General features: G+C 46.2%; 1 protein-coding gene across 1 annotated transcript in view; it reads left to right on the forward strand.

Moving 5' to 3' along the window:
* Positions 1-6,419: 6,419 nt before the first annotated feature.
* Positions 6,420-13,650, forward strand: part of LAMB4 (laminin subunit beta 4) — a 90,166-nt gene continuing 82,935 nt past the window's right edge. Inside the window, exons 1-2 of the mRNA XM_077806884.1 lie at positions 6,420-6,459; positions 8,667-8,824. Coding sequence (XP_077663010.1) covers positions 6,420-6,459; positions 8,667-8,824 — 198 coding nt within the window. The remainder of the gene's footprint in view (positions 6,460-8,666; positions 8,825-13,650) is intronic.

The following is a 13,650-nucleotide window of genomic DNA, read 5'->3' on the forward strand; positions in this document are numbered from 1 at the left end:
AAAAATGTCAGTGTGTGAATTATTTCTGCAAAGAGCAATCCTGGTGACAGAAGAACAGTCACAACACTAAAGCCTTAATTTAGGATTTAAAGAACTTTCTGGTCACCATAGAAATTAAATGAGAGAAAGGTGATCCCCTGGTTATACAATAATGTGTATTTTGCTCATCTATAGAACTTTCTATCACAGGATCTCAAGGTGTTTTACAAACAAAGCAATGGATTAGGTTGCACAGCACCCATTCTATACATAGGGAAACTGAAGCTCTGAGGATTTAAGACTAAAAATTTCAAAAGTAGCCACTGATGGTTGAGTGTCTTAGTGCCCAACATTTTTTGGGTGTTCAGCATTTTTGAAAATCAGAATCAAAGTGTTTCAAACTGGGGAACCAAAATTGGAGATGTGACATTCTGAACCTTGGGGGAGCACCCTGTAACCCCCAGATTCCTCATTTTTATATCATTGTGATCTGACATATACTGTAAAGTATGCCATGTGAGGAAAGTCACTGTTCTTTCTGCATATGCATATCTTTAGCGCATATGAAGTTATGAGATTTTGTTGTCACTAAAACATGCTGTAAATTGGGGAATCAGCCAGATATTTGCTCCTCAGAGACAACAGCCAGGAAAGTAACCAATGCCAGGGTGAAGTGTCAAACAATCATCAACAGCCCACTATCCAGCAAGGGAGCTACAATTCAATGACTCATCTTCATGAGGCCACACCAGGGGAATTGCTCAACCTTACCTGGGGAATCAGCAATGCCCCCAGACATGCCTGGACTTGTGCTCCCCAAGCACATGGGACTGAAAGTATAAAAACAGAACATATCAGGCCCATGCTTGGCCTTTCTCCTGCCCCCACCTACACTGCAAGCAACCAAGACACTCAGAAGAAAACTGAAGACTCCAACAGAGGAGGCTGGCCCAGGTTTAAGGGACAACCCTGTATATTAAGGACTGCAATATCCAGTGGGGTGAGAAAAACTGCTTAATCTAGATGTTACCCAGTCTAATAGGGTCGAAAGTTTAGACTGCGTGCTTATATTTTATTTTATTTTATTTTGGTAACTAACTCTGACTTTTTGCCTATCACTTAATATTACTTAAAATCTATCTTTTGTAGTCAGTACATTTGTTTTATTGTTTATCTTTACCAGTGAGTTTGTATGAAGTGTGTGGCAAAACTGCTCAGGTTTACAAAGGGTGGTTTATATACACTTTCCATTGATGACATGGTGAAACAATTAATAAATTTTCACTGCTCATCTTGAGCAGTTTAGGATGGTATATTCCTGGGGTACAGTTCTGGGAGCTGAGGGGATCTGGCTGGTGCCTTTCCCTATGTGATTCATGAGCGGCTCTGGGAGCATTCATGCAATCTAGCTGGGTGTGGGGCTCCACATGCTGTTGTGCTGAGTGATCACAGCTCCCGGGGGGGCTTGCTGCTTGTTACTAGCAAGGCATTGTGAGAGACAGCCCAAGCTGGAGAGACTTCAGGGGGCACAGCGGCCCCATGGTCCCAGGCTGCACTCTGGGGATCGTGTCACAGGAGACACCCTGAATCAGTATCCACTTTTGAAAATGTGGCTGTGACTTGTCCAGAGCTACGCAGGAAATCCGTGGTAGTGCTAGGTACATGGCCAGATCTCTTAGCTATACTTGTACCACCAGCCCCTTATTTTCAGTGTGTGGTTCTACATCGTCTCCTCAGACACAAAGGATCGATTCTTTAAGTCAACGTGCACATCTGTTGGAAGTCCACTCTACTCTGGTTTGAATTGTCCCTACCCAAATTAGGGTGTTCACATGCTACTAACCTTTTGTTATAAATTAGATATAAATACTGTATGTTGGTTCTCAGCTACAAAGTGGAACACAGAATCAAAGACACACAAGCCAGCATTTTGTGAATCGTTGACTAATTCTTAAACTAAAGTAATGCTATTTTCTGCTCTAAATATACTGATCGCTGTTTCTATTTACTGCATGTATTTGCTAATGCCAAAAACTCAGGCTGAATGAATTCATAAATCACCTCTTTGGTAGGTTTTAGACTGGTTCTCCTTTTCTTCTACGCCCAGATGCCTGAGGGTAAGCACTTTCCTTTCTTAGCTGAAACTCACTGGTATGTCTTGTCTTGCTGTCTTCATTTTGTTCCATTCATTTCTAGAAACGCTTCATCTTCCCAGGTCCAGGTAAGACCTATTTTAACATTTAACTTTCCTGCTATGCATTTGAGCTACAGCATGTCATTTTTGCTGATTGTCATTTCACATGTTAAACCAATGCAACAGCAAAGGTAGGCTTCAGTGAATATTGTTAGTGCAGCACTTTATAATATTAGTAATTCAGATACTGTAGTAGTGATGGGGCCATACAGGTACCTAGATAGATAGGTTACTATTGACACGTATCTTACTAACAGGCCAAGTGCTGTTCAGTGGCAGTACTTAAAATTGTACTTAGGTCCAGTGATGAGCTGCCAAAATCTTAACAACCAGTTCCCTATCAAAAGTTCTGATTTAAGGGATGTGCCCCAGTATATATTTTTTGTACCGACAGGGTTACCATACATCTGTATTTTCCCGGGAGGAATTTTTAACTTTTTAAATTTTAAAAATTCCTCCCGGACGGCGATTTAAGAACCAAAAAGCCTGACCTGTCTGGGAAAATACGGGTGTGTGTTAACCCTGCATAAAGTTCTTTTTTAAAAAGATGGGCCTGAACTAGAAATGAGCTCTGTTTCACGTGTGGGTCCCTGCCACTCCCTGGGGGTGTGCTAGGGTGACCAGATGTCCCGATTTTGTAGGGACAGTCCCGATTTTGGGGTCTTTTTCTTATATAGGCTCCTATTACCCCCCACCCCCGTCCTGATTTTTCACACTTGTTGTCTGGTCACCCTAGGGTGTGCACATATGTGGGTCCCAGCTGCTCCCTGCCCCTCCCCATTGAAGCAGGTGTGCAGGATTACTGCCCTGGGAACTGCAGGGCACCAGTGGATGTGGGGCCAGCTGCAGACAGGGGCGTGGGGCAGGGCTAGCTGGAGGCAGGGGGTGCTGGGTTGGCTGCAGGCAGGGCAGGGGGTGCGAAGCTGGCTGAAGACAGGAGGGTGCTGGTTGGCTGGAGGCAAGGGGGTGCGGGGCTGGCTACGGGCAGGGCAGGGGGTGCGTCAGGGGCTGGCTGGGGGCAGGGCACGGGGTGCGGAGCTGGCTGGAGACAGGAGAGTGTGGGGTTGGCTGGAGGCAAGGGGGTGTGGGGCTGGCTACGGGCAGGGCACGGGGTACGGGGGTGGCTGGAGGCGGGAATGGCTGGAGGCAGGGCAGGGGGTGTGGCAGAGGCTGGCTGCAGGCAGAGGATGCAGGGGTGGCTGCAGGCAGGGCAGGGGTGCAGGGGCTGGCTGTGGGCGGGGGTGCAGGGGCTGGCTGGAGGCAGAGGCTGGCTGCAGGCAGGGGATTCGGGGGGGCTGGAGGCAGGGCAGGGGGTGCAGGGGCTGGCTGGAGGCAGGGGCTGGCTGGAGGCAGGGTATGTGGGGGGGCTGGAGGCAGGGGCTGGCTGTGGGCAGGGGTGTGGGGGTGGCTGGAGGCAGGGCAGGGGGTGCAGGGGGTGGCTGGAGGCAGGGGCTGGCTGCAGGCAGGGGGTGGGGGAGCTGGAGACAGGGGCTGGCTGCGGGCAGTGGGTGCGGGGGTGGCTGGAGACGGGCAGGCTGCGGGCAGGGGGTGCAGCAGGGGCTGGTGCAGGCAGGGGGTGCAGGGGTGGCTGGAGACGGGGCTAGCTGTGGGCAGGGGGTGCGGCAGGGGCTGGTGCAGGCAGGAGGTGCGGGGGGGCTGGAGACAGGGGCTGGTGCGGGCAGGAGGTGCGGGGCGCTGAAGGCAGGGGGTGGCTGCGGGCAGGGGGTGCGGGGGGGCTGGAGGCAGGGGCTGGTTGTGGGCAGGGGGTGCGGGGGTTGCTGGAGGCAGGGCAGGGGGTGCAGGGGCTGGCTGCGGGCAGGGGTGCAGGGGGTGGCTGCAGGCAGGGTACGGGGGTGGCTGGAGACAGGGGCTGGCTGCGGGCAGGGGGTGTGACAGGGCTGGTGCTGGCAGGGGCTGGTGCAGGCAGGGGGTGCAGGGTGGCTGGAGACAGGGGCTGGCTGCGGGCAGGGGTGCAGGGGGTGGCTGGAGACAGGGGCAGGCTGCGGGCAGGGGCTGGTGCAGGCAGGGGGTGCAGGGTGGCTGGAGACAGGGGCTGGCTGCGGGCAGGGGGTGTGGGGGTGGCTGGAGATAGGGGCTGGTTGCGGGCAGGGGCTGGTGCAGGCAGGGGGTGCAGGGGTGGCTGGAGACAGGGACTGGCTGCGGTCAGGGGCTGGTGCAGGCAGGGGGTGCAGGGGTGGCTGGAGACAGGGACTGGCTGCGGTCAGGGGCTGGTGCAGGCAGGGGGTGCGGGGGTGGCTGGAGACAGGGGCTGGCTGTGGGCAGGGTGGTGGGTGCTCATGGGGAGAGCGGCTCGGAGCAGCCCGAGCAGCAGGACGCAGCCCAGGCCCAGCAGAGCAGCCGGGGACCCACCAGGCAGCAGCGGGAGCCCCAGGGCCAGGGGTCGGGGGAGCAGCAGCAGCAGGAACAGGGCTCGTGCCCAGGGCCAGGCGGCAGCCCACATGGCTCCCGCAGCACAGCGTCCCCGGCAGCCGGAGGGGGAATTACATCCTTTCCCGGCTGGAGCCCATCAAAGCCTCAGCGCCCCCTGCAGGGAAGCAGGTTAACAACCGGTTCTAAAACTGCTTCAAAATTTAACAACCAGTTCACGCAAACCGGTGCGAACCAGCTCCAGCTCACCACTGCTTAGGTCTGTCTGTTATTTTCATACAGTATCAAATTTTGAAGTTCAGCTCAACAGGAAAATGTTTGCTGAATTATGCCATAGGAAATTGGGTCTGCTGGAAATTCCCTTTACAGTAACTTCTCACTTAAAGTCGTCCCGGTTAACGTTGTTTCGTTGTTACGTTGCTGACCAGTTAGGGAACATGCTCGTTTAAAGTTGTGCAATGTGCCCTTCTAATGTTGTTTGGCAGCCGCCTGTTTTGTCCACTGCTTGCAGGAAGAGCAGCCCTTTGCAGCTAGCTGGTGGGGCCTGGAACCAGGATGGACCGGCAGCCTCCCATCAGCTCCCCACTTCCCTAAGTTCCCTGTGCAGCAGCAGCCCAGCAGGCTATCAATTGCCAGCAGTTCAGCTGTCCCTTCCCCACTGCCATGTGCTGCGCCTGCCCTCTGCCTTAGAGCTGCTCTTCAGAGCCTCCTGCTTGCTGTGCGGGGGGTGTGGGGGGAGAAGAGTGAGGCTAATGTCAGGGCATCCCCCTGCTCCTGCACCCCACTTACCCCATCTTCCATAGAGCAGGGGGGATACACGACAGGGCTCAGGAAGGAGGGAGCTTCCTGGCAGCAGCTGCTGTCTCAGCATGCTGATTAACTTAAAAAGGCAGTGTACTTAGAGTGGGGTCAGCGTACTTAAAGGAGCAACATGCATCTCTCTCTCACACACATGGTGTGTGTCTCTGTCTCTCTGCCATGCTGTCTCTCCTCCCTCCATTTGTGCTGCCTTGTAGAGTGTGAGGCTACATTAACAACAATGAGTTAACCCTTGAGGGCTCAGCCAATTGCTAGTTCATCATTTAGCAGTAAGGCATTCCCTGGGAAATATCCCACCCTCTGACTCTACCATCTCAACCAAGCTTCACAATCATCATCGCTGTGTACCAGTATTAAATTGTTTGTTTAAAACTTATACTCTGTGTGTGTGTATATATATATATATATATATATATAGTCTTTTGTCTGGTGAAAAAAATTTCCCTGGAACCTAACCCCCCCATTTACATTTATTCTTATGGGGAAATTGGATTCGCTTAACATCGTTTCACTTAAAGTCGCATTTTTCAGGAACATAACTACAACGTTAAGCGAGGAGTTACTGTACAACTAGATAGCAAAAGGCACAACTGCACAAAGGTTACTCAGCTTCTCATACATAGTTCTTTAAGATCCTTCAAAGCTGCTGTACGCTAGGGGGAACTGAAATAATGAGATACCAGCATAGAGCACAGAAGGCTGGTTGTCCTTTTATAATTTTTTCCCAACTATTATAGCTAAAATAGCTGTGTAATTATGGAGATTGCAAAATATGCTAACATAGGACCCAATTCTGCAAATAAGTAAATGACTTTACTCATATGACTAGTTCCATGGAAATGCTTGAAATGCCGCTACCCTGGTATCCTGTGGAATTTCATCTTAGCTTACTCCACATGGCAAGGGCTGTGTGGGAATTAGGATCAGGGATGGAATTGGAAAGCTGCTATTCTCTGCTACTCCACAGAAGTTAATGCTACAAGCAGTATCAACAAGTCCTCTGTGTCTGCTTGTCCCTCTTGAAACGGAGTGGGTTATAATGTACACCGGGGACAGCATGGCTTCATTTGAGGTGGCAGGCAAGCAGGCACAGAGACTGCCATCTGCTTTTCCAAGACCCTTGAGGTTTATAGGTCTCACTTCTTCCCACTCTGATTGCTAATCCTTCCCTTGGTAGGAAGGATGCAGAGAAAATCCCACAAGGAAAAACTTTGTCTTCCGATGATTCCCCTTCCACAGGTCTTTCTGCAGGGCACGAGCACCTGGTCCAGAGCTACTAGCTATTTTCCTCATTGCACATGCTTAATGACTCACTCATAATATTGTTTCTGCTATGCATATCGGCATGAGACAATTATCATGCCTCAGTTGATCTGCTTAGGGTTAAATGGGTTATATTTAAATGATAAGATGGGACTTCTGCTTATAGCACTTTATTTTTATTTTTAAGTGTCAACAACCTTTTGAAATCTTATCAAAAGCAATTCTGAGATGTTCTTTTGCTTTGATGTAGCTGTTAGTCACTAGCAGGAAATCAAAGCCTGCATTTTCTTTTCATCTGCTTGTATTTTTATTTCAGTGGTATCAGTTAATGTAAGACAGCTATGAGCATAATGTATACATGAGGAGAGGTTTGATGAGGCAAACTGTTAAATGTCATAACAGGTTTCTTTTCCTCCTGCAGGTATCCAATTCGTTTGGTTGTCACATAAAAGAATGTGGCTTGAGCTGATCATTCTTTTAAAGTTTGGTAGGTGCAAATACTTTACACATGTCCAGGCTAAACCTTTTTGGTTAATATTGTGTAATTTACATATTTTCCCAGCCTTTCATTACATTGCTTCATCTTTCCTCTAGTGATACACAAAGTGTTTTCAATGGTTATTAAATTCTACTGAAATATAGTCCTGGTAAGACACAGGTGCAACACTCCAATGACTCCTCTTTCCAGTACCTGCATTCCAAAGACCTGAATCAAAATTCATTAAAGTCAAAGGAAACCCTCCCATTGTATTCAATAGGCTTTGGGTCAGGCCCTAAAACAGATAACCCATGCCTGCCAACAGTTGATAAATGTGAATCTGGGAAGCAAAGTAGGGCAAACCAAACACTCCTATTACTTGACTACAGAAAATGCTTGTAAGTAAACTGCCTGTCTGAAGTATATCCTAAGCCATAAATTGAAGTTTGACAGTTCAGCACTCCCTACAAACACTCTTAATTGATGCTAGTCTGCTATTTCTAACACTGCATTAATAATCTCTCTAGTTTCCCTTAGAATCCTAAAATACAATTTTTATCAGAAGTTGAGCCAAGCAGAGTTAAACAATGATGCCTCCAAGGCTCCCATTCCTGTTCAATGTTTCAGGACAGAACTTGCCTAAAAGGGTAAAACCCTGCAAGGAAAATCTTAACTTACTGGGAGGAAAATATTGAAAGTCATGTCAGGCAATGCAAGCCATAAAGCTTTGTGATTATCTGATTCCTAATTATTTCTGTTCCTAAACGTCCATCTTATCCTGGAAAATGTGGGGTATGGAGACCAAAGCTAGGGGTTCAATTCAAGTCATCTGACAAGCTGAGGAATCACTGACTTGGATTCCAATCTCAGTTATGCTGGTATAAATCTGGAGCATTTCAACTGCAATCAGCAGAGTTACTCCAGATTCATATTAATGTAAAGGAGGTCAGACTCTGGCCCTGTGTATGGGGTCACCTGTGATGTTATCAGTAATACCTCATCAGTGCTTGCTATATCTACATATGAAGCACAAAGCATAACAAATTATTAGTGCCTGGCAGTTTCACATATTTATTGCACGATGTAATATTGATCAAAATTTTAGCACTGATATGCAATATGCTAGTTACCAATTTATTTATAATTATCTGCAGCAGGTGGGTTCAGACTGGAAATAAGGCACACATTTTTAACAGGGAGGGGAATTAACCATTGGAACAACCTACCAAGGGTTGTGGTAGATTCTCCATCATTGGCAATGTTTAAAAGACATGGTCTACTTCAAACAGGAATTAGTTTGGGGAAGTTCTTATGGCCTGTGTTATACAGGAGGTCAGACAAATGGTCCATTCTGGTCTTGGAATCTATGAACCTATGAATTAGAGAAGCTCTTTTGAATCCTATCAAGCAGCTTTAACAAAGGACAAAAGGAAAGTGTAGACAAAGGACAATTCAGGTGACGTTGCAGTGTAGCTGCTTTTCTCTGGAGCATATAGCTGAGTATGTCACAACACCATTACAGCTGTATTTGTCTTTTGTGTTCAGTGCTGTTTAGTCTCCTGCATGCAGAGGATGAATGTAATAGTGGCTCCTGTCATCCAACCATTGGAGATCTTCTGGTGGGTCGCAGTGAGCAACTAACAGCCTCATCAGTTTGTGGACTGACTGGCCCTCAGAAATACTGCATTATAGGCTACCTCGAGGTTGGTTTATTCTTATTCATAAAATAACTACACAATACATAATAATAAGATGCTACATAATAATAAGATGCTTCTAGATATGTTTAAATAATTGTCAGATGACAAGAATACACCTGGTGAAATTATATATTCCATTAGGGCAGGAAGATAGCTTGGTAGTAGCCTTCAAGGTGATGTTTAATTTCTCAACAGAAATGGCAATGCATTAGTGAGACATAAGAACAGCCATATTGGGTCAGACCAATGGTCCTCTAACCCAGTATCCTGTCTTCCGACAGTGGGTGCTCATGTTGTAGGAGCAGCAGTGATCTGTATGCTCTGTATGACTATGCTCTGTATAACCTGTAGGTTCAAAAGGTCTGTTACACCTCTTCCCCCCCTCCCCTTTTGTCTCCTCTCCCTTTTTGAATACCTGTGAAGTGGCTTTCCCCCTCCCTGCTCCTTCCTGGAATGGTTGTGGGATGAATGGGCTGCTTGAGCAGCTGGAAGATCAGAAGAGCTTGCAGGTAGACAAGGTGGCTGGGACTCTGATTAGGCAGCGATCAAATGCCCAATGTATGGACACTACCCAAGGTGGAGTGTAACCAACCAGATGTGGCCAAGTCATCTCTAGTCACGGGCCATGAGGAGCAGGTCCTTAAAAGGGGAAGGGACCATGTGCTCGGGAGTGCACTCATAAGATTGTACCTCCTGTGAGGGCCCTTCACCCGGACTGCCTGGCCAGGGGTTCGCCACATTGCATTCCATCGTGCCTCGGGAAGACTTACCTTCATCGCACCATCCATTGCTGCACTGTGGGACACTTACGTTGAAGGATCCTGACACCTCCAGTGCTGTGCCTGTCCTGGGTGCGTGAGTATGCAAGTGTGAGTGTGACCCCCCCCCCCACACACACACACTTCTTCTGAGCTTAGCTATCAGTATAATAAACGTGCTGCTTTCTGCCAAACTCTGGTGGGTCATTAGTCCTCCTTAAGCTTACTAGCTGGCCCAATTTCAGGTAACATTTCAGAGGGAATGAACAGAACAGGCAATCAGCAAGTGATCTATCCTCTGTTGTCCACTCCCAGCTTCTGGCAGTCAGACGCTAGGGATACCCAGAGCATAGAGTTCATCCCTGACCATCTCGGCCAATAGCCATTGATGGACCTATCCTCCATGAACTCACCTAGTTCTTTTTTTAACCCCGTTACAGTTTTGGCCTTCACAACATCCCCTGGCAACAAGTTCCACAGGTTGACTGTTCAAGGAAGTAGTGTGATGAAGTACTTCCTTTTGTTTGTTTTTAAACCTGCTGCCTATTAATTTCATTGGGTGACCCCTGGTTCTTGTGTTATGTGAAGGGGTAAATAACACTTCCTTGCTCACTTTCTCCCCACCATTCATGATTTTATAAACCTCTATCATATCACCCATTCGCCATCTCTTTTCAAGCTGAAAAGTCCCAGTCTTTTTAATCTTCCATACCCTTAAATCATTTTTTTTCCCTTCTCTGTACCTTTTCCAATTCTAAAGTATCTTTTTTGAGATGTGGCAACCAGAACTGCATGCAGTATTCAAGGTGTGGGTGTACCATGGTTTTATATAGTGGCATGATGATATTTTCTGTCATCTTATCTATCCCTTTCTTAATGATTCCCAACATTCTGTTAGCTTTTTGGACTGCTGTTGCACATTGAGCAGATGTTTTCAGAGAACTATCCACAATGACTCCCAAGATCTTTTTTGAGTTTTGACAACTAATGTAGACTGCATCATTTTGTATGTATAGTTGGGATTATGTTTTCCAATATGCATTACTTTGCATTTATCAAAATTGAATTTCATCTACCATTTTGTTACCCAGTCACCCAGTTTTGTGAGATCTCTTCGCAGTCTGTCAGGGACTTAATTATCTTGAGTAGTTCTATATCATCTGCAAATTTTGCCACCTCACCGTTCACCTATATTTTTTCCAGATCATTTATGAATATGTTGAACAGTACTAGTCCTAGTACAGATTCCTGGGGGACACCACTGTTCACCTCCTTCCATTCTGAAAACTGACCATTTATTCCTACCCTTTGTGTCCTGTCTTTTTTTAACCAGTTACTGCTCCGTGAAAGGATTGTCCCTCTTATCCCATGACTGCTCAGTGTATTCACAAATGAATACATGAATCTCCAGTAACACTTTGCTGCTGCTGTCCTCAAGTAGTTTTCCTGTAAAATGCCTCATAAAGGCAAACATACACCGTATATGTCAGTCTGATGGGCATTCATGCATGTGAAGAATGTAGTTTTGTAAGGCTACGTCTACACTTCAAGCTGGAGGTGTGAATTCCAGTTCAAAGAGACATGCCCTCACTAGCTCTGATTGAGTCAGCACACTAAAAATAGGGTAGCCGTGTTGTTGTGAGGAGCTAGCCACCCAAGTACATACCTATCCGAGAAGCATATATTTGAGGTGGCTAACTCTTCCCATGGCTCATGCCACCACAGCTATGCTCTACCTTTAGTGAGCTAGTGTCATAAATATAAAGGGAAGGGTAAATACCTTTAAATCCCTCCAGGCCAGAGGAAAAACCCTTTCACCTGTAAAGGGTTAAAAAGCTAAGACAACCTCGCTCGCACCTGACCACAATGACCAATGAGGAGACAAGATACTTTCAAAGCTGGAGGGGGGGAAACAAAGGTTCTCTCTGTCTGTGTGTTGCTTTTGCCAGGACCAGAGCAAGAATGCAGGTCAGAACTCCTGTAAAAAGTCAGTAAGCCATCTAGTTAGATATACATTAGATTCTGTTTTGTTTAAATGGCTGATAAAATAAGCTGTGCTGAATGGAATGTATATTCCTATTTTTGTGTCTTTTTGTAACTTAAGGTTTAGCCTAGAGGGATTCTCTATGTTTTGAATCTGATTCCCCTGTAAGGTATTTACCATCCTGATTTTACAAAGGTGGTTCTTTTACTTTTTCAATTAAAATTCTTTTTTTAAGAACATGATTGCTTTTTCATTGTTCTTAAGATCCAAGGATTTGGGTTTGTGTTCACCTATGCAAATTGGTGAGGATTTTTATCAAGCCTTCCCCAGGAAAGGGTGTGTAGGGCTTGGGGGGATTTTTGGGGGGGAAAGACATTTCCAAGTAGGCTCTTTCCCTGTTATATTTGTTAAACGCTTGGTGGTGGCAGCAATAAAGTCCAGGGACAAAAGGTAAAATAGTTTGTACCTTGGGGAAGTTTTAACCTAAGCTGGTAAAAATAAGCTTAGGGGGTTTTTCATGCAGGTCCCCACATCTGTACCCTGGAGTTCAGAGTGGGAAAGGAACCTTGACAGCTAGTCTGGGTATGTCTTCTCGAGCTGGGAATTACACCTCCAGCCCAAAGTGTAGACATACCCCCAGTGGCAAGATTTTGTTTCTTGTGTACTGCACCTGTAAGTCTTTTGGGTGCCTAAATGCCTTTCAGGATCTAATCCTAATGCCCACTGACTTCAATGGAGTTAAGCACCTAAACACCTTCAGGGTTCAGGGCCTAAGAGTCTGCTGGATGCAGTTGCCATTTTGTGTTCAGTTTAGATGTAGTGTGTTGCAGAGAAGACACATATACAATGTGCTCTCTTATGTTGTTTTGTTGTGTAATTTAAAGTAAAAAGTAATTAATTGAGCAATCATTATTTGTGTATGAAAAACATAACAGTGTGTGTATGCTCTTTGACTGTGCAGGGAGGTTGGGCTGATCTCCCTGACAGTTTTTGTGAACATAAGAGAGGAATAGGAGCCAGCATGAGCAAACACAGCATTCCCCTGAAAAAGCTGCTAAAACTGTCAGTTCTGACATTGAGATACATTTATTTGGGTTGTTGTAATTCAGTGAGTTGCAATGAATTCAAAGCTGTTTGCACTAGAGGACCATACACTCATTACCTTGACAGATGCATCTTGTCCTCTTCCACATGGCTGCAGTGGGCCTCGCCTGCACTAAAATCAGTCTGGCTTTGCCACATAAGGGGCTGGATGCATAGAAAAGTGCAGAGGGAGTCTGCACCCTCTGGATGCCATGGAGCCCAGCTCTGAAGGGACCCACATCTCTGTGCAGCCGAGCTTAGGTGACAGGGAAGTGATGGATAGCGCTATGCGGATCCAACAGTCATTGCCTCTTATCAAACTTCCTACTGATATAAATGGGAGTTTCCCTGAGCAAGGGTTTCAGGACATGGTCCCATGAAGTTAATGAATCATCATGAGAAAATATTTTTCACTAAATACCAGATGTGAACTGCAGAGGAAGTTAATGAGACATTACTCATTTTAGAGGTAATTTTAAAATGACTATTTATCACCTTCTGGTCAAGGGCTGTGACATGTTTAAAGTATAATATACTGCAGAAGTAAGAGAGTCGGATGGTACATATCAAGCTAGTGCAGGTCAACTTATTCATTGTAAATCAGTGATCTGATCAATTTAACCACTTTTTCCATTCTCAAATAGTTTGTGAATCAGTCCTATTTTCTGTGAATCTCTTCACTTTTTGTAATTATCCACCAAATAGTGTGAATGAACAATTCTCAGGCAACATGGTTATTCATGAGCTATTCCCTATAACTATTTACTCTGTTTTTTTGTGTGGCCTCAGATGCACATGTTGTTTCTGATCCCTGACTGGTTGACTGCAACTTTTTAACGAGGAGATTGAAGAATGAGAAATAATGAATAGTAAATAATCTTGTTTCTTCATGCCTACCTTTGATATCGTGTGAATATGGTATTGTTAAGATGAACAGCCATTCTTGAGACATTAGTACAATGATTTGTGTGATTTGACACTGGTTAAGTGTCATGTCCTCTCTA

This window comes from Eretmochelys imbricata, chromosome 1 (assembly GCF_965152235.1).
Source record: "Eretmochelys imbricata isolate rEreImb1 chromosome 1, rEreImb1.hap1, whole genome shotgun sequence".
In the NCBI taxonomy this organism is placed as follows: Eukaryota; Metazoa; Chordata; order Testudines; family Cheloniidae; genus Eretmochelys; species Eretmochelys imbricata.